The 20,589-nt window shown below is 50.9% G+C and overlaps 4 protein-coding genes across 5 annotated transcripts; 3 read left to right on the forward strand and 1 right to left on the reverse strand.

Annotated features, from left to right (window-relative positions):
• The first annotated feature begins 1,953 nt into the window (after nucleotides 1-1,953).
• Nucleotides 1,954-3,609, forward strand: LOC100832791 (probable carboxylesterase 7). Its single transcript, XM_003574570.4, has one exon. It carries the CDS (start codon nucleotides 2,247-2,249, stop codon nucleotides 3,357-3,359), a length of 1,113 nt encoding a protein of 370 aa, XP_003574618.1. The 5' UTR covers nucleotides 1,954-2,246; the 3' UTR covers nucleotides 3,360-3,609.
• A 445-nt stretch (nucleotides 3,610-4,054) lies between these two features.
• On the forward strand, nucleotides 4,055-5,739 carry LOC100833102 (tuliposide A-converting enzyme 1, chloroplastic). 2 transcript variants are annotated; one of them, XM_014900892.2, is made up of 2 exons: nucleotides 4,055-4,870; nucleotides 5,033-5,734. In XM_014900892.2, exons 1-2 carry the CDS (start codon nucleotides 4,410-4,412, stop codon nucleotides 5,409-5,411), a joined length of 840 nt encoding a protein of 279 aa, XP_014756378.1. In that variant the 5' UTR covers nucleotides 4,055-4,409; the 3' UTR covers nucleotides 5,412-5,734. The 2 variants fall into 2 exon arrangements, with proteins under 2 accessions (XP_014756378.1, XP_003574619.1); XM_003574571.4 differs by having other exon boundaries at nucleotides 4,055-5,739.
• A 9,597-nt stretch (nucleotides 5,740-15,336) lies between these two features.
• On the reverse strand, nucleotides 15,337-17,130 carry LOC100832052 (probable carboxylesterase 12). Its single transcript, XM_003572238.3, has one exon. It carries the CDS (start codon nucleotides 16,639-16,641, stop codon nucleotides 15,523-15,525), a length of 1,119 nt encoding a protein of 372 aa, XP_003572286.1. The 5' UTR covers nucleotides 16,642-17,130; the 3' UTR covers nucleotides 15,337-15,522.
• Nucleotides 17,131-18,108: 978 nt separating this feature from the next.
• On the forward strand, nucleotides 18,109-19,725 carry LOC100833416 (probable carboxylesterase 12). Its single transcript, XM_003574572.4, has one exon. The coding sequence runs from the start codon at nucleotides 18,231-18,233 to the stop codon at nucleotides 19,485-19,487; it is 1,257 nt and encodes a 418-aa protein (XP_003574620.2). The 5' UTR covers nucleotides 18,109-18,230; the 3' UTR covers nucleotides 19,488-19,725.
• The last annotated feature ends 864 nt before the right edge of the window (nucleotides 19,726-20,589 follow it).

The raw sequence follows: 20,589 nt of genomic DNA on the forward strand, positions 1-20,589 counted from the left end.
TTAAGAATTGTCTTCGGTCGTTTGTTTTGAAAGGGTCGTTTTTTCTATTTTTAACCAAAGTTGATACGATCTTGTTAAGAATTTCCCAGTAGCATGCACCAAGGTGCACCGGTACCAGTCCGGCTAGAAAGATAGGAAAATTGAAAATATATGTAGATTAAGGATTAGTATCGTAATCGGCATGTAGCAGGCTAGAGGCCCTGTAGGACTCCTTCTGAGTCCAATGCACTCACGGCCGGCTGTGCACGCGTGTTGGAGTCATAATTTTTTGTGTGATTTATTTTCAGCGGTACGATAACTTTGAAACAATCTACATCGTAAAATTTCTGCTATTTTAATTAGATATTAAATTTTTCTATTTTTCTGTTTTAATATTTTAACCGTTTTGTATAATGGGAGTACTCCCTCCATTCCTTAAAGATTGGCATATTAGCTTTCATTAAAACAAGATTTTAATCACAAATTACATAAGTGTGGTTTATATGCCATGAAACCACAAGTATTACTTTTGATAACGACTAGCGATACTAATTTCATGTCATATAAATCACACCTTGACATAGTAATTTGTGTTCAAATGATTGTCTTGATGAAAACTAATATGTCAACTTTTAAGTAACGGAGAAAGTATTAGTTCGAAATTTGTTTCATCATAAAAAGGTACGCAACCAGCCCAAGCCTTCGGCAGTTCGGCGCCGGCCAGAGGCCGACCCACGCCGGCACAACTTCCGGCCTCCACGGCTCCACCACAGGCCGTCAGGTCTACAACCTGCTGCTCTAACTAGCCGCATCACCGCCGTGCCCATCATCGACAGAAATTAGAAAATCGTAGTAACGTCGCATATCGCAAGCCATATCGCGATGAGATTCAGGTTCCTGATGACGAAAGCCATATCGCAAATACGTTGCAGATATTCACAAGCAATATCCCCATCCCCCATACCTTCACCACGATCGAGAATAGAAAGTTCGTTTCATCACCCTCCACCGATCCGCGAATCATACACACGGCCACACGGGCCATGGGCTCGCTAGCCGTTAAGCTCGTCGCCACGCTGCGCGAGCCATCTCTGAAGAAACCGCCTGAGATCGACAGAATTCATAACGTGCATCACATGCATGCGCAGCAGCTGCATCACGTCCCGGCACGGCAAATAGTACCGTCCGGTCTGCTCATTTGCCCGAACATTTACCATTCCAAGCTTCCAACGGCCAGTATGGCAGCAGGCCGGAGACCTAGAAAAAGGAGAGTGAGCTGATGCACATCAAGTACACACAAGGCATCTGCACTGGCTAAACCGGTAAAACGGACGGGCCAGTGTGCCATGCTTTTCCATCGCTTTCGGTCGATGTAACACCGTGCTGTGCTGGGCAGGTGGTGTCGTGCAAGTTAGTGAGTAAAACGCTAGCCATTGATGGCGCAGTTAAAGTGCTAGGATCTGAAGTTCCAAACAAGGCCGGCATCACCTGCAAAGCAACAAACGCTCGCACGACGGGAGGTTACAAACTGCCTGCCGATTCGAAGTTTTTAGCCCGTACGTACGTCCAGAGGGGTCTCTCACAAGGCACCAAAGGCCCTTAAATGACATGCTGGATCTAGAACCGGGGCCTTTTTCTTGGCATGCAGATGCCAGCTCGAGCACTAGCTAGTCGGCCTAGTCGGCACCACACACACACACACGAGCGCACAATGCTCCAAACTCTTCCTACCAACTGTTGCACAAATGGAAGTACTGCTCCCGTGACGACGCTTAATCAATAATGTCTACGGAGGAGCAACGCCACGCCACGGCCGTTTGTGTATGGTATCACCTGCATGCGCCTTGACTACGCGCCAGTTACGGCTTGGTGTGCGACGATAGGATAGGGGGATTAGGGTCCGCGCGCGCACTCCATTAAGCACTAGGAAAAACCGGATGGTTACGGGTCACTAATGGTGAGTATGCCGCCCCACTATGGAAACGGCAAATGGGCGCATGCGTCTTTGCGCTACGCATATTGACCCGAGCCGTTTCGCGTTGCCCATCGACCGGTCGCTTCCCGTTGAAGCCCGGAGGAAGCTAATTAAGCGCACCACTATAGTGTCTCCGTGGCTAGGCATCAGGGTGCGCGCTGCCCGTCGTGTCGGCCGCATCGACCGGTGCATATAAGCGCGGGCGTCCCGGCCGGGCAATTACAACCCCGCAGACATACGTACTGTTGCCGCTGCTGGTACATTCTTCTATCCGTGCAAACTCCGGTGTGTCATGGCCTCGCGAGCCAGCTTGTGGGCGTTGGCCCTCGTTCTGCTGCTGTGCTTGTCGTCTCCTGAGGCGGGGGACGCGACGAGGAGCAGCGGCGCGGGGGAGGGACGATGGTCGGCATCGGCATTGCGCGGCCGTGTCCGGGCGGACCCGAACATGGAGGTCAAGTTCGACTTCACGCCGTTCCTCATCCAGTACAGGAGCGGGCGCGTGCAGCGGCTGATGGGCACGCGCGTGGTGCCGCCGTCGCTGGACGCGCGCACCGGCGTCGCCTCCAGGGACGTGGTCGTGAACAACAAGACCGGCCTCGCCGTCCGCCTCTACCGCCCGCCCCCGAGCCACGGGGATAACAAGCTCCCGGTGCTCCTCTACTTCCACGGCGGCGCGTTCGTGGTCGAGTCGGCGTTCGACCCCGTGTACCACGGCTACCTCAACGCGGTCGCGGCCAAGGCGGGCGTCATCGCCGTGTCCGTGAACTACCGCCTTGCGCCTGAGCACCCGCTCCCGGCCGCCTACGAGGACTCCTGGACGGCGCTCAAGTGGGTGCTCGGGCACGTCTCGTCCGGCTCCGGCTCCGGCGGAGGCTCAAGCTGGCTCGCCAAGCACGGCGACGTGTCCCGGCTGTTCATCGCCGGGGACAGCGCCGGCGGCAACATCGCGCACAACCTCGCGATTCGGGCCGGCAAACAGCAACAGCAACAGCAAGGAGGCCTGGGCCTGGGCCGGGTGGCGATGATCAAGGGGCTGGCCCTGCTGGACCCGTACTTCCTGGGGCCGCACGCGGACCCGGGCGCGGAGCGGGCGTGGGGGTTCATCTGCGCGGGGCGGTACGGGACGGAGCACCCGTACGTGAACCCGATGGCGTCGCTGCCGGCGGAGGCGTGGCGGCGCGGGCTCGGGGGCGCACGGGTGCTGATGACGGTGTCCGGCCAGGACAGGCTCGGCCCGTGGCAGCGCGCCTACGTGGACGCGCTCCGGGCCAGCGGGTGGGGCGGGGACGCACAGCTCTACGAGACCCCCGGCGAAGGGCACTGTTACTTCCTCAACAACCTCGAGTCGCCCAAGGCCGCCATGCATATGGCCACGCTCGCCGCCTTCGTCAACCGCGACGACTAGCCTAGTATTGCTCGGTCTCTGTCCCTGTGAACGATCGGCAAACGTGGTAATTGGTGAAGTGGGTAAGTTAACATACAGAGCGTATTCGCGCGCGTGTATAGTGTTCAGAGGGAAGAGGTGTGCGTTACTACTATGTTTCTTCGAGTAGACTTCTTTGTAACGGCGGTGACTGGTTCACTGCAGCCGGAGAATCCATATGTGAACTGATAAGTATAAATTGAAGAGGTCTCGATCGACGTACTCCATAGAATTAGCTCCCGAATTCAAGGCTTACGTGCTTTTCTCGAAGTGTGTTCCTCTTCAATTCCCCTGCGCGTTGTAGCCGGCCAGATCTCGCGGCGGTGTATATCTAGTTTTAGGCCTGCACCGGCGGTTGTTCTAGCAGCGTAGACTGTAGCTTATTTGGCTCGATCGTCTAAAATTGCGCGCACTATGGTATTGGATCAACGAAGAGCTCTTCTGTCTCTGCATCCACTAGATGGGTTGTTGCACTTCGTGTCAACCTTTTTTCACTCCTAATTCCTAAATCGTGCTCTAAATCGTGGACTTGTTGCATGACTGCAAAGGAAGGATGAGCTATCAAAAAAGAGAGGCTATGTCATGAAGCACGACCTCATGTGAACTGACGTTTTTAGCTTTTCATCGGATGGCACGCATTTGTAGGCTAATCATGCGGCTTTTAACGCGAGGTTTGCTGCACTCGATCGAAGTGCCCGCCGCCGTGGTCTGTGGATGTCGTACTCTTGGACTTTCCTGTGGCCTCGCGTTGACACGAGTCAGAGCGCACACGTTTAAACTGTAAAACGCCATGGCGCAAGTCACTGCCACCAGTCCACCATGGACGGCATCACAGTCCTGGACCCCCACCCCCCACGTTCTTGCTCCTACAACAAATTGTTTCATGCCAAGCCCTGACACCAACTGACTGGGTCACTGGTCACGCGGGAGTCTTTGACTGAGCAGGCTGAGCTCCTGCCGCCGTAATCGTACACGTTTCACCAGTTCACCTGATCCCCTGCTTTGGTTGGTTGCTCTAATGCAATTCTCGCCATGGATCCGGACACCGACGTCGACTTCGACTTCTCGCCCTTCCTCGTCCGCTACAAGAGCGGCCGCGTCCACCGTCTCATGGGAGCGCCGCGATTCAACGCCGGCACGGACGCGGCCACCGGCGTCACCTGCAAGGACATCGTCATGGATGCCGCCGACGCCGCCTGCGGCATCGCCGCGCGGCTCTACCTGCCCAAGGACGTCCCGAGGTCAGCGAAAGTCCCGATCCTCGTCTACTTCCACGGCGGCGCCTTCGCGGTCCACTCGGCCTTCTCCGCCGCGCCGCACCACCGCTTCCTCAACTCCCTCGTGGCCGCGGCCGGCGTCGTCGCGGTGTCCGTCGACTACCGCCTCGCGCCCGAGCACCCGCTCCCCGCCGCCTACGACGACGCGTGGGCCGCGCTCGCCTGGACCCTGACGTCCGGGCTGCGGAAGGAACCCTGGCTGGCCGAGCACGGCGACGCCGCGCGCGTCTTCGTCGCGGGCGACAGCGCCGGCGCCAACATCGCGCAAAACGTGGCAATGAGGGCCGGCGGCTGGAACACCACGGGCGGGAAGCTGCTGCCAATTCCAGGCAGCGCGCGGATCGAAGGGCTTGTGCTCCTGCACCCGTACTTCCGCGGCAAGGATCCCCTGCCATCAGAGAGCAGGAATAACCCCGGGTTCTTGCAGAGGGCAGAGAGGTCGTGGGGGTTCGTGTGCTCGTGGAGGTACGGGATTGATCACCCGTTCATAAACCCTCTGGCGATGCCGGCGGAGGAGTGGGCGGCGCTGGGCTGCCGGCGAGCTCTGGTCACAGCCGCGGGGCTCGACACGATGAGGGACAGAGCCCGGAGGTACGTGGAGACGCTGAGGGGATCGGGCGAGTGGGCAGGGGAGGAGGCGGCGTTGTACGAGACTGACGGCGAGGGGCATGTCTACTTCCTCGAGAATTCCGGCCCGGGGGCGGACAAGGCGCAGAAGGAATTGGACGCCGTCGTTTTGTTCATCAAGCGAAGCTAGGTAGGAAACTGGGATTCATCTGCAGCCATTGTGAAAGACAAATTAGATGGAGTAATAGGGAAGGGCATTACAGACTTTTCATATTTGTAATTTTGTTTTAAAATTGGATCTCGACCAGTGATTTTGCTGCGCCGCCGCGGCCTCCATCCAACAAGCCGGCCGACGCGCCCTCCTTGGTACCTGCCGCCGCAGTCCTCGCAGCGAGCCGCGGTGCCCTCCTCGCTGCCCGCCGCGGACGCCCTCGTAGGTCGCAGCGAGCCACGGCGCCCACCTCGCTGCCCGCCGCCGCCGCCCTCGCCGCGAGCCCCCGCGCCCGCCTCCCTGCACGCCGCCGTCGCCCTCGCCGCGAGCCGCCGCCACCCACGCCGCGAGCCGCCGTGGCACTCCTCGGTGCCCGCTGCCCTCGCCGCGCGCCGCCTCGTCGCCCGCCGCCGCCGGCCCCGTCCGCGCGGCCGTGCTCCTCCAGACCGCTCCGTCGGCTTCTTCGCGGGGTTAAATTTCGTTTTTGTCCTTATCTTCTTAATGCTCCGATTAGTTCTGAGAGGATACTCCGTACACCTAATCTAGTTCTGAGAGGATACTCCATACACCTAATCTAATCTAATATCTAATTAAAGTAGCAGAAATTTTAGGAACCGGATTTAATAAAAGTTATCGGACGGTCTAGAAAATCTGATTGGGTCGTATGAAGCTATGGGAAGCCTAACCGGAATAGAAACCAAACATTGATCGATGCCGTTGCTAACGAGAACCGATATCTAGCGTCCCGATCGGGCACGTTCTGCTCTATCGATCGTTCCATCCTTCGTCCTATCATACCTACCGCCTGAACCTCAATACTCCCCCCGATCAAATCATCACCACGATGTATTCCGTACCTCACTTACGTGCGGTTTCGTGCACCGCTGCCGCCAGCCGCCAGCCGCTCAATCCTCAGGTCTTTTGCTATACTTTTGTCGTCTCCGTGCAGTGCATCAGTTCTAGCATCGAGCCGTTGTAGCATCAACTTTAGGTAATCTTCACGTCCAAGTCTCCATATCCACTTATTCTACCTTTAGAGGTAAACAATTAATAAGACTTTGATATATGTTCAACAGTTTTAAAGTCGTATATTTACTCCTTACTAAGGACCTTTATTCACTTCAACACCACATACTGATATACGACATGTATCCAGTGCAAACTTACAAAGTATTCACATGGATTATTTGCTAAGTGTGTTCTATCCAAATAATCCTATAAAATATCCCTAATTGCTTCGAGAACTAGGCGCTACAGCATGGAGGTAATTAAGTATGAGATTAGTTTTTTTTTTGACAGCAATATGAGCTTAACTTCTTTGCATGTAAGGGAGCCAATTGCGGGAGCAAAAGCAGAAGATAGAAACATAATTTACTATGCGACGTTTAATTTGAAAATAAATAAATGGCTAAAACAACCTATAAACTGAGAAGGAGGAACACCCTCACGGAGCAATAAAATTAAGTGTACCTTTTCGTATAATACAAAGTTAAAGGAGATAAAAGGATCACCAGATAATTATCCAAATTATTACTTTGAGTTTACTGCCAAGATCTAATTAAAGTAGCAGAAAATCTATGTTCTAGATTTTACAAAAGTTATCGTACGATCATGATTCAATCAAATCGGTAAGAGGAAATTGGAATCCAATCCGAACCAGACTAGACAAATAGCACCACGATCAAAAATAAAAAGTCCAGACTAATCATACGACCCAAAACTGCTGCCAATCGGCCGCATGTTCTGGGCCCTATGCATGGCCAACTCTGCGCCGCTCTCGCCGGAGACGACGCGTGGGAGGACGGCAAGCAGATCAGGGCCTGCAATTACTGATTTTAAGCGCTGGCTGGAGGAGGAGACAGCCAGGTGGAGCGATGTGGCGTAGCCGCCGAGCCTATCGGCGGCGGCAGTGAGCGTCAGGAGCGACAAGTCGTGCTCCAATCCAATATGGCTGCAATTTTGGTAAACAATCGTATGCATCGATCAAATACTAGCTAGATCTAGCTAGCTAGCCAATTCACATGCACACAATGGTACGTAAGGTCGACCTCAGTGATCACCACGCGTCACATGGCACGATGCTGCTCGGAGCTAGCCTTCCTTGGGAAGGCCGATAAGCTTCTCCTGAACGTGCATGGGCACGCAGCCGGGAGATGCCGGGCGGCCTCGACAGTTGGCGAGTGGAGGAATGGAGGAGACGACAAGGCGGCTGGAGGCTGACAGGAGACAGCTAAGGATAAGGATATTGGCAAAATACGTGTCAACCGTAGACGAGCTAACCGAATTGAACGTCAGTACGCGGCATAATCTCTTGGTAAAACATTGAATGAATGTATAATATACCTCTAATGTGAAGCGTTTGCGTCTATACCATGTTTCTCGAACAAAATAAAAATGACTCTTTTGTATGCAAAATAATAATAATTTAAATACAACAAAAACATGTTACATGTACAAGATAACTCTTTAGTATGCACACAATGTTAATAAAAAATTACTAATGCTAAAACATATAATGGCTATCATCATAATCTATAATATAATGTGTTATGAATTGAAATTAATCTAAGCATTCAAAACATTCGGTCCTATCATCAGAAGATCTGTATATAAACAAAAATAAACAAAAACTATATATTTTAGGTTGATAAAAATATAACAAAGACAATATTCCAAAATAATAATTGAACTATTCCAAATACAATACTACCTCCATTTTTTTATATAAGGTGTATAACGTCTTGCGCAAATATAACGCAAGTAAACCGACAATGGTCGGGCGGACGCTCCGCATGGCAACTGCAACGGGCGTTGTGCTTGTGTGTACCGGAGAATCAATGTGCCTTACAATTCGGAAAACAGGGAAAACAATTATACGCTTTATAATAAAAGACGAAGGGAGTACATCTTTGCAAATACAATTTAAAACTATTAGAAAAAACTATAAAAACATCATTTCGTAACAGAAAATCTAGCCGCGCAGTCTGCGCGGGTCACCCCACTAGTTTGGAGTATTAGGGAGTAACGGCTGATCTCAGCCCTCAGATTAAAAGAATGAACGGTTCATACTAACTATAGGGTACTGTAGAATAGCTCGTGTATGATTTTCTGACCGGAGTGATGGGATTGGCTTGGAGGTTGAAATGGTTGGTGACGCAAATGATTAGCACAGCAACTACTCCTGTTACAGTATTTTCTCTTAGGATTTCGTCGAATTTTGGTGATTTCGGCAGGCCTCGAAAATTTGAAATACCGGTCAAATATTTCGGTTTGATATCCAACTTTATCCCATCCCAAAATAGCCCATTTGGCTTATTTTAGACTTTCTCCTACTATAGCTGGACAGCCCGTTCCCCTCCTGTTCAATGGCGCGGCCATCGGCTGGTTGGCTCAGACGCTCCAGAGAATTGTGGGTTGTGACGGTGCAGGCGAACTATTGCAGCAGGAGCTTCAGTGTTTCGGCCGAAAGCTAAACAGTTTAATCTGATTTTTTTGGTTGATCCATCAAATTCCAATTTAAATTCAAGTTGTGCTACTCCAAAGAAATTTTTTAATGTACATTTTGATCGGCCTCCAAAAATTTCGCCGACCGAAATTCGAAACCCTGTATTTGTATGCAACTGTCGCATGAGTTGATGGCATCTTTGGAAGCTCAAAATTTCGAAACCTTTGCTAAAGTTACTCACAAACAACAAGTCCTGTGTCCTAGGTTTACTTTACTTCATTAGGCTTGTTTGGTGTTAGTAAAATTTTAGTTGCTAGAGTAGTGTTTTTGTATTTGAGGGGTTTGATGTTCATCCAAAATTTTCAAAAACCTCTCTAAAATAGTGTATTCTAGGGGTATGAGAAATCACTCGCGGAGCTACATTGGGACCAAACTGGGCCATGGCCCGCCCTGATTTTTTGCAAAAAAAAGCGCTACCAATGGCCCAGCCCACAGAAGAAATCAGCCCGGCATTACCCTTCACGCTGCATCTGCCTGACTGCTCTCTTCGTCTCGCCCGCAACCAGGGCGCGGCCGTGCGCTGCCTGGCTGCTCTCGAGGACCAGACGATGCCGCGACGGACTGAAGCCAGCCAAAGCCAGCCCGGGCCGCCCCACACGCCGCCGCTGCTCGCCCCCTGCCTGACTGCCCCGCGCTGCGCCCGTGCGCTGCCTCGCTGCGCCCGCCGCGTCGCAGCCCCTCCGGCTCCGCCGCAGCAGCTGCTGCTTCTCCGCTGCGCGCGCTGCTACCGCTCACGGCTCACCCCCACAGACTGCCCTGCACCTGCCGCTCCTCCTCTTCCCCCAGTTTCTCTAGCCAAGTAGTTTCCCCGAATCCCTAGTTTGAACTTTGTGAATTTGGTGTTATGAACGCGACAAGCAACGACGAAGAACGAATATGAAATCACACCACAAGCACACACGGATTTAACGTGGAAAACTCTCTCAAACAACGAGAGGAAAAAACCGCGACAGCCAGCGAAATCTCACTATATGGAGAGTGTTTACAAAGCCAGGGAGGTTCTGCAGATGCAACACGTGCGAACTCAGCCCAAAACGGCGGCTTACAAGGGGTATATATAACAGGAGCATTAGGACAAGTCAGATCCGTAACGGACACACCGGAAATTCCGGTTGGAGGCCGGAAGTTCCGCTAATTTTTGAATATCCGGAAGTTCCGCAGCAAGTTCCACATTTTTCCGAAAAGTAACAGAGAGCAACCGGAGGTTCGGCCGGAGGTTCGGCCGGAAGTTGGACCGGAACTTCCGGCGCCTGGAATGGACGGAAGTTGGGCCGGAACTTCCGGCCACTCGGAAATTTGGATCACATCCAACAGACTCCACCTTGAGACAAATTTCTCCTTGTAACAAATTCCTCCTTGTAGCATGAAACAGCAACAACTCCTGAATCAACAAAGAAAACACTTTCGGCGCCAACAGCCACTAGGGACTAAACAGTTATACCAACTAAGTTTGAGCATAGCTCAAACTTAGCAATAGGAACAGGCTTTGTCATCATATCAGCAGGATTATCATGAGTGCTGATCTTGCATGCCTTCAATTTACCTTGTGCAACAACGTTGCAAACAAAATGGTACTTGACATCAATGTGCTTGGTTCTCTCATGAAGCATCTGATCCTTAGTAAGGTAAATAGCACTTTGACTGTCACAAAACTGGTTAATGCAAGAAACATCTTGACAAAGCTCAGCATATAAACCCTTCAACCAAACAGATTCTTTGCAAGCTTCAGCAATAGACATATATTCTGCTTCGGTTGTAGATTGAGCAACAACTGGTTACAGTGTTGCCTTCCAACTCACAGCACATCAACCTATCGTGAACACATAACCTGTGAGGGATCTCCTCTTATCCAAGTAGGCAACAAAATCTGAATCCACATAGGAGCGAGTCCCTCATCAGTCTTGCCAAACTTCAAACAAGCATTGGATGTGCCACGGAGGTACCTGAAAATCCACTGAACAGCTTTCCAATATTCTTTATCAGGATTAGTCATGTAACGGTTGACCAAACTCATAGCATATGAGAAATAAGGACGTGAACAAACCACGGCATACATCAAGGAACCAACAGCACTAGAATAGGGAACTCGTGACATATACTCGATATCTTCATCAGAAGTAGGACGTTGCAACGCTGACAACTTGAAATGAGAAGCAATAGGAGTACTAACACACTTTGCATCATGCATATTAAAATGATGAAGTACTTTCTCAATGTAACTTTGCTGACTAAGAAATAGCAACCTAAATTTCCTGTCCCTTCTAATTTTCATACCTAGGATTTTCTTAGCAGCACCAAGATCTTTCATCTCAAATTCACTACTTAGTTATGCCTTCAAAGTAGTGATTACTTTCATGCTCTTGACAGCAATTAACATATCATCAACATATAACAGCAAGTATATATGTGAACCATCAGCAAATTTAATGTAGACACAACTGTCATATTGAGATCTACTAAAACCACGTGAGATCATAAATGAATCAAACCTTTTATACCACTGTCTAGGAGATTGTTTCAAACCATAGAGGGACTTTTTCAACTTGCATACAAACTCCTCTTTACCAGGAACTATGAACCCTTCAGGTTGGTCCATGTATATTTCCTCCTCAAGCTCTCCATGCAAAAATGCAGTCTTCACGTCTAACTGGTCAAGCTCAAGATCATGCACAGCAACAATACCAAAAAAAGTACGGATGGAACTATGCTTTACCACTGAAGAGAACAGATCATTGTAATCAATACCTGGTATTTGACTGAAACCTTTTGCCACTAACCTTGCCTTAAACCTCATAAGCTCATTAGGAGATAAACCCTCGTTTCTCTTGAAGATCCACTTGCAGCGAACGGCCTTCTTTTGTCTAGGCAAGGGCACAACATCCCATGTGCCATTATTCTCAAGAGATTGCATCTCCTCTTGTATGGCAGACAACCACTTTACACGGTCGCCGGAAACAACTGCTTCATTATATGTGGCCGGTTCACTGTCATGCTCCACCTGTTCTGCACAACTCAAACCATAATAAACAAGATCACACTCTTCAATTAAACGTGGTCGTGGACCTTTATTCCTCTTTGGATGGTCAGCTGCAAAAGACCGTGTGGGTTGCTGCAAAACAGGTGGTGAGGGTGGAACAATATCATCACTATTGTCATCATTGGTCCCATCATCATTATCATGATCAACCTGAGCATCATCGTTGTCAACAATTTCATCAACGTGCTCCACCTGCACTTTAAGTCTCTCCTCTTCAATGCGAGAGGCATTAGTGGACAAAGTATCATGATACATAACTTTTTCATTAAAGACAACATTTTTGCTCAGCAAAATCTTTTTAGCTTCAGGATTCCACAAACTGAAAACTTTAACTCCAAAAACATAGCCAAGAAAAATGCACTTAACAGCTCTAAGCTCTAGTTTTCCATTATCAACGTGAGGATAAGCGGTGCAACCGAAAACTCTCAACTGTGAATAATCAGCAGATTTACCAGACCATATCTCAATGGGAGTTTTCTTGTCAAGTGGAATAGAAGGTGACCTGTTTATGAGGTAGCATGCGGTGGAAGCCGCCTCAGCCCAAAACTGCCTGCCCAAACCTGCATTGGACAGCACGCAACAGGCCCTAGAGATGATGGTTCTGTTCATGCGCTTAGCCACGCCATTTTGTTGTGGAGTACGGGCAACCGTGTAGTGCCTAACCACACCATCATTGCTGCAAAACTCCTCAAACTCATCAGAAACAAATTCACCACCATTATCAGTACGCAAAAATTTACCTTCCTTTCAGTTTGGTTTTCTACCATAGCTTTCCATTTCTTAAAAGCACCAAAAACATCAGACTTGTGTTTCAGAAAATAAGGCCAAACTTTTCTTGAGTAATCATCAATAATGGTAAGCATGCAATTAGCACCACCAATAGAAATCTTACGGGAGGGTCCCCAAACATCAGCATGCACATAATATAATATGCCTTTGGTGGTATGAACGGAAAAAATGAACTTAACCCTCTTGTGCTTACCATAAACGCAATGCTCACAAAACTCAAGCTTACTCAAGTTGCAGCCATCGATCAGCTCTCTCTTGACCAACTCTGCCATCCCATGTTCACTCATATGCCCAAGACGCATATGCCACATATTCGTTTTTGCACAATCATCAGAATCATTAGGTGTAACGACAGCAGCAAAACTAGGAAAAGTGCTACCTCTAAGAACATATAATTTGGCAGAATTCATATCACCTATCATGTGAATGAGAGAACCTCTAGATACTTTCAAAAGTCTACGCTCTCCGGTGTACTTGTACCCATCACAATCCATGGTACTAAGTGAGATCAAATTTCTTGGCATGCTTGGTATGTGCTTCACTTCTTTCAACGTGCGTGTCATACCATCATGGGTCTTGATCTGAACGGACCCAGCCAACAATATGACAAGGATTGTCATTGCCCACACGCACAAAATCTCCAGTCTGCACAGACTCATAAGAACTAAATCAATCCTTGTTACAACAAATATGAAAATAATATGTTGTATCAAGAATCCATTCATCCTCACGGGAAGTACAAGCAGCAAGAACAACGAGGCATTCACCCTCAGAGCTGTCGGTAGAAACGACAGCGGCCTTACCAGTACCATCGGACTTATCTTTCGAATCTTTCGGTTTGTAGGTACCGTTCCTTTTCTCCTTGTTCTGCAGTTTATAACAATCTTCAATGACATGATTATTTTTCTTACAATACCTGCAGAACTTATCTTTTCCACGGGACTTTGAACGAGCTTTTTCGTCCCGGCTCTTATCTCGGTTGCCATAGTTGTTGTTCCTCTGCTCGGTCCTGCCACGAACCTGCAGAGCTTCTGCCTTTGACGATGACCCATCGGTCTGCACCATAGACTTCATCTTTTCTTTCTGTCTAAGTGCTTCTAAAACCTCATTAAGAGTTAGAGAGTCATGGCTATAAAGAATTGAATCGCGGAAATTTGTATAGGAACTAGGCAACGAGCATAAGAGTAAGATGGCTAAATCCTCGTCATCATACTTAACCTCCAAAGCTTGCAAGTCAGAAACTATCTCTTGAAAAACAGTTATATGAGATATTACCGATCCACCTTGTTGCAGCTTATGGGTGAACAACTTCATCTTTACATGCATCTTACTGGTTAGATCTTTAGACATGTAGATCGATTCCAGTTTCAGCCACAGGGCTGCTACGGATTTCTCCTCCAACACTTCCTGCAAAATATTATTGGACAGATGAAGTTGAATCAAAGACAAAGCCTTACGATTTTTGTGTTTCTCTTCGGTAGTCCACTCCTTTTCATCCTTCTTGCCGAAGGAATCAAGCGCTTCATCCAGATCTAAAGTTTGGGCGAGAATTGCTTGCATCTTCACTTGCCACAACGAGAATCGTGTGGTGTAGTCCAGCTGCGGCAGATCGAACTTCAAGATAGACATGTCGCAAACCCTAGGTGGAACCTGGTGCTCTGATACCACTTGTTATGAACGCGACAAGTAAGAACGAAGAACGAAGAACGAAGAAGAAATCACAGCACAAGGACACACGTATTTAACGTGGAAAACCTTCTTAAACAACGAGAGGGAAAGAACCATGGGTGCCAGCCAGCAAATCTCACTATATGGGGAGTGTTTACAACGCCAGGGAGGTTCTACAGATGCAACTCGTGCGAACTTGGCCCAAAACGGCGGCTTACAAGGGGTATATATAGGAGGAGCATTAGGATAACTCAGATCCGTAACGGGCACACCGGAAGTTCTGGTTGGAGGCTGGAAGTTCCGCTAATTCTTGAATATCCGGAAGTTCCACAGCAAGTTCCGCATTTTCCCGAAAAGTAACGGAGAGCAACCGAAGGTTCGGCCGGAAGTTGGGCCGGAACTTCCGGCCACTGGGAAATTTGGATCACATCCAACATTTGGTTGGTGGATTGCTCCCTAAATATGTTTTTGATTTTACAAATTGCAAGGGTCATGGGGAAGCCCACTCAAAGAAGAATTAATGTTTTCTTGAAACGAAAACGAGCTGATATAAGTGGAGATGAAGAAGATCCTACAACCTTTTTTTGTTTGTTGTAATATTATGTAGCCAAAGAGAACAAAAGATTTGAGGAACGAATAATATGCTGTGAAGTGGTACGATTGAGATCAAAATTTTGTGTTCTCTTTTACTTGGCCCGCCCATGAATTTTTTCGCAGCTCCGCCGCCGTGAGAAATGTCTTAATTTGGTAAAAAAAAGAGTGTTTTGGGGGATTAGGAATAATCTTCTCTAAACCATTCCTACCAAACAACCATTTAGAATTCTTAGTGTTTTTTAATTTGGACCGGATAATACCACTCTAGTACCAAACACCTTATGCTTCTTCTCAAACAACGGCCACTCGTGTGATAATCATGTATGGTGAGCCCAAACTGTCCATTTTCATCAGCTCTTAAACAGGAAAATTGAGCGTTGAGACCCGCATGTGAGCGATTGCAACGTACAGGCGGTTGCAGACTTGCCATGTCTCAGTAAGCAAAATTACATTAAGATATTTGTAACTCATTCCTAAATAGGAGATAGCTAGAGACATTACTTTTCTTGCACGAATTTCCTTCCTGAAGCCGTGCTCACGCGGCGGCCGTTGATGAAGGCCACGACCGCCTCCATCTCCATCGCCGCCTTCTCTCCATCCGGCTTCAACAAGAAGTACACGTGGTTCTCGCCAGGCGTCTCATAGAGCTCCACCTCGCCGGCCCACCCGCTGGCCCGGAGCGCCCGGACGTACGCGCGGCCCCTGGCGCTCAGCACGTCCAGCCCGGCCACGGTCACCAGCACGCGCGCGCACGTGAGGTGCCGGCGCCACTCCTCGCCCGCCATGGCCACCGGGTTGATCACGGGGTCGTCCGCCCCGTACTTCCCCGCGCAGATGAAGCTCCAGCTCTGCTCCTTCATCCGCCGCTCCTCCGGGTCCCGCGTCTCCGACGGCACCGGGCGCTTCCCCCAGAAGTAGGGGTCCAGCAACGCGATGCCTTCGATGGTGGCGCCGCCGGGGAGGCCACCTTCCCTGTCGGCGCGCATGGCCATGTTGTGCGCGATGTTGCCGCCCGCGCTGTCCCCGATCAGGAACAGCCGCGTCAGGTCGGCGTGCCGATGCAGCCAGGGCTCTGCTAGTCCGGAGCGCGCGCTCCTGAGCGCCCATTGGAGCGCCGCCCACGCGTCGTCGTAGCCGGCCGGGAGGCGGTGCTCGGGCGAGAGGTGGTAGTCCACGGACACGACGAGCACGCCCGCCTTGGACGCGAGCGCGTTGAGGTACCGCTGGTACATCGGCGAGAAGGCTGACTCTGTGACGAACCCGCCGCCATGGTAGAACACGACCAGCGGCAGTTTGGCCGTGCCGTTGGCTTTTGCTTGGGCCGGCAGGTATATGCGGACGGCGAGGCCAGCGGAGGGGGCATCATCGTTGATGGACACGTCCTTGGAGGACACGCCGGTTGCAGGGTCCACGGAGGCTGGCACGGTGTCCGTGCCCATGAAGCGCTGGACGCGGCCGCTCTTGTAGAGCACGAGGAAGGGGAAGAAGCAGAAGTCCACTTCGTCCCCGTCGTCGGCGGAGGATGGCAGGCTCTGAGTCTGAGGAGCGCGCGGGGCGAGCAGCGCTCCCGCCATGTTGAGCAGGAGGAGCAAAGGAGACGCGATGCTCCCAGCCATGGTCAACCCGCCAATGCTCTGCTGAGTAGCGGACTAGTACTGTGAGCTAGTAACCATTTTATCCGTTTTATATAGGTCTGATTGCTTCTGGTACGTTATGCTCCGGCCGGGGGCGGCAGGTCGATCGAAGGCTAAACGCGAATCATCCACAGGACACGGCGTCTTCGAGGCATCGAGTTAACGAACAGGTCGACAGAGTTTGTGTATTTTTTCTTGGTGTCAACGGTGAATCACGTTCGTGCCAGAGGTGACGTGCGCTCACCGGAGAGCCCCACGTACCCCATGCGAACGCGAACTGTGCGCTGTAATTTTAGACGCAGACCCAATCGGGGCAGCCGACGAAATGTCGATGCCGGCAGACTTATAATTTTCAGCAGCTCGGGACAGCGCTGCATCTGCACTACGAGTGCACCCTCGACTTCCTGCCTTTGACGAAGAACCTCCGAATCGGCAGAAAACTCCAGAGAGGGACAGCTCCTAGGGGTGATACTGTTTAAGTATCTGTGTATGTTTTCATACTCCGTTCGACCCATATTACGTGCCGTTGATTTAATAAGACTTTGTACTAAATTTGTGACGAGTAATACTGGTCGGAAAGAGTACAGTTCTATCGTACACGGAGTCGGAACTGACAGTGTCTCGTTCAGATATGAGTACTGAGCCGGATTATGTCCATCACCAATACGGACGAATTTATATCGAATATGGTACGTAACGAATATTTAATCAGACGCTGCATAAAAAAGCAGAGATATTCATCCAATTAAACCCACGTCGACTTGCCATATCTGATTCACACAAAGATACGCGAATAAGATATTCGGCTCAAAAGTGACTGCTGCAGCTATCGGAGAACTATCTGAGGTGCCCTGCCAAATTTCAGATAATCACAAATACGATCGGATAATGCATAAACAAGATATTTTAATGTAAAAAAAGCATTTCGAGACGATATATAAAAAGGGTATTCCTATAGTTTCAGCTAGTGCTCCTATGACTTACTGAATTCATGTGCAAATTGCACTAGTTTTTAAAAGATGATATCGAATATTTTCTACAACAACCATTCATTGTTTCCGAGACCAATGCATAACCGTTCGTATACATTGGTTTCGGATATTTATGTAACCGTTCATTCTTAACCAAGCAGTACCCACCGGGCTAGCACGTATCCGCCTGGAAGACTGGAACTCGCCGTGAGCTGACAAAAGGTCCGCCAACTATTCGTTTGTCTGCATCGGTTGGAACGGATCTTCGAAAGCTCCGCGCCGGGTACCGATCGATCGATACGTGGGGCTCTCCGTTGGGCGCACGTCACCTGTGGCCAGCCAGGATGACCCGATTCACCGATGACACCGAGAAGAAAGAGATATTCCTCCGCAACAAGGGGCATGTTAGGGTTTGATTAACCAAACCTTTGAATACAAATTACGTCATGAATACAAATTACGTCATGAATGACTAATGTGATCAAAATCATAACCATAAGCAAATATAGTCGAGTAGAAATATAATAAATATAAAACTATATCTTATAATTATATATTAATAAATTAATTTGTGGTCAACCATCCGGGACGTCGCTGTGGATGATTCCCGCTTCGCCTCCATCGATCTGCCGTCCAGGCCGGCTCAAGCTAGTGCTTGACAGAAGCAACAGCGCACTCACAAGAAAGGTTGCTTCAGTGATTCAGTCTTTACTACTGTACTCCACAACTGAGCTTTTGGCCATGGCTGGGAGCGTCGCGTCTACGCTGCTGCTCCTGCTCAACATGGCGGGATCGCTGCTCGCCCCGCGCGCTCCTCTGCCTCAGATACCGCCGGCCTCCGCCGCCGAGGGTGACGACGTGGACTTCTTCTTCTTCCCCTTCCTGGTGCTCTACAAGAGCGGCCGCGTGGAGCGATTCATGGGCACGGACACCGTGCCGGCCTCCGTGGACCCGGCCACCGGCGTGGCCTCCAAGGACGTGGCCATCGACGATGCCCCCTCCTCCGCCGGCCTCGCCGTCCGCATATACCTGCCGACCCTATCCAGATCCAACGGCACGGCGAAGAAGCTGCCGCTGGTCGTGTTCTTCCACGGCGGCGGCTTCGTTACAGAGTCGGCCTTCTCGCCGACGTACCAGCGGTACCTCAACGCGCTCGCGGCCAAGGCCGGGGCGCTCGTCGTGTCCGTGGACTACCACCTCTCGCCCGAGCACCGGCTCCCGACGGGCTACGACGACGCGTGGGCGGCGCTCCAGTGGGCGCTCACGAGCGCGCGCTCCGGCTCCGAAGCAGAGCCCTGGCTGCATCGGCACGCCGACCTGGCGCGGCTGTTCCTGATCGGGGACAGCGCCGGCGGCAACATCGCGCACAACATGGCCATGCGCGCCGGCAGGGAAGGTGGCGGCCTCCCCGGCGGCGCCACCATCGAAGGCATCGCGCTGCTCGACCCTTACTTCTGGGGGAAGCGCCCGGTGCCGTCGGAGACGCGGGACGCGGAGCTTCGGCGGTGGCGGGAGCGGACGTGGAGCTTCGTCTGCGGGGGGAAGTTCGGGGCGGACGATCCTGTGATCAACCCGGTGGCCATGGAGAGCGAGGAGTGGCGCCGGCATCTCGCGTGCGCGCGCGTTCTGGTGACCGTGGCCGGGCTGGACATGTTGGCCCCGAGGGGCCGCGCGTACGTCCAGGCGCTCCGGGCCAGCGGGTGGGGCGGCGATGTGCGGCTGTATGAGACGCCCGGTGAGACCCACGTGTATTTTCTGTTGAAGCCGAATGGAGAGAAGGCGGCGAGGGAGATGGAGACGGTGGTGGCCTTCATCAACGGTGGCCGTGGGAGCACGGCTTCGAGAATGGATGCTTAAATACGGGGATTTCTTTAGGATTCCCAAGAGAACAGGTAGTTTGATGTTTAATCCCAACCATACCTCTTGCACAGGAAGTTTCAATATGTTCTCTGGGGCGAACGAGCTTCTAGCGTGGTGGCCACGAGCTCCAGTAGCACCCCTACTAGAGTTCGACTCCTATTGGCCGGAAGGTCAAAAATATTTCCTCGTCTGTCCCATATACCAAAGCACCGGTCTAAAGCCGGTTTTGATCTCACGTGGCGCCGCGATGCCGTTGTGTATGGTGGGGCATGAGGTTCGGGGATTTTCTAAGCCCGTGTGAGAAAGTCTTCTTCTTTCAAACGATACCGGGAGGTTTCTTCCCCTCCACAGGCCTAGTTTTTTAATATGTTCTTTGGGGATGAATTATTACACCGCGTTTGGAAGTAGGTATTCACGCTCAGAATTGGGAATTGGTATTCAACAAGCTCAATTCCACCGTTTGGATGTCCGTGAAATTGACCCCTTTGAATTAGGAGCAAATTCCGAACCGTTTTCCCACAGGCATAGCCCCGCGTCAAACAATTCCGAGCCCAAGTGCTTCGTATTGCCCAGAATTCATCCGCGTCTCTCTTCCCCGTCGACGCGAGTAGAAGGAGAGGACCTGTGACCGACGGCGTGTGGCAGTCGACGGTGGTAGTCGGCGCAGGTAAGAGAGCTCTCTCCCGCCGCCAGTTCTCCAGCAGTCCAGCCCCTCTAGCATGCATTTTCTCCTCGGCCAACTCGTCGCCACCCTCCCCCCACCTCCCTCTTCTGTGCGGCAGTCCACACTGAGGGCATATCGGTGGAGCAGCTGCTGGCCGCCATGAACTTGGCATGCACCTCCGCCTCCTTCACTGGCTCCAGCTCGCGTCCTCCCTCTGCTCGAGGAGCTTCGAGATTTCTCGCCCCACCTCGGCTCTCCTCAGCCGCGGCTTTCCCATCGCCGCGTCCCCTCCCTCCCCACATTCCCTCTCTGGCACTGACTCTCTCTCTCTCTCTCTTCCTCAAGCACTGCCCACCTCTCGTCATCCAAACAAAACTTTGGAATTGGCCTATCTCTTGATTCTATCTATCAATTTTTTGCACAACCAAACAATGG

Source organism: Brachypodium distachyon, chromosome 3 (genome assembly GCF_000005505.3).
Source record: "Brachypodium distachyon strain Bd21 chromosome 3, Brachypodium_distachyon_v3.0, whole genome shotgun sequence".
Lineage (NCBI taxonomy): Eukaryota > Viridiplantae > Streptophyta > Magnoliopsida > Poales > Poaceae > Brachypodium > Brachypodium distachyon.

Excerpts from the sequence above, each read along its gene's own strand:
- LOC100833102 (XM_003574571.4), top strand. The coding sequence starts at position 4,410 with ATGGATCCGGACACCGACGTCGACTTCGACTTCTCGCCCTTCCTCGTC.
- LOC100832052 (XM_003572238.3), bottom strand. The coding sequence starts at position 16,641 with ATGGCTGGGAGCATCGCGTCTCCTTTGCTCCTCCTGCTCAACATGGCG.
- LOC100832791 (XM_003574570.4), top strand. The coding sequence starts at position 2,247 with ATGGCCTCGCGAGCCAGCTTGTGGGCGTTGGCCCTCGTTCTGCTGCTG.
- LOC100833416 (XM_003574572.4), top strand. The coding sequence starts at position 18,231 with ATGATTCCCGCTTCGCCTCCATCGATCTGCCGTCCAGGCCGGCTCAAG.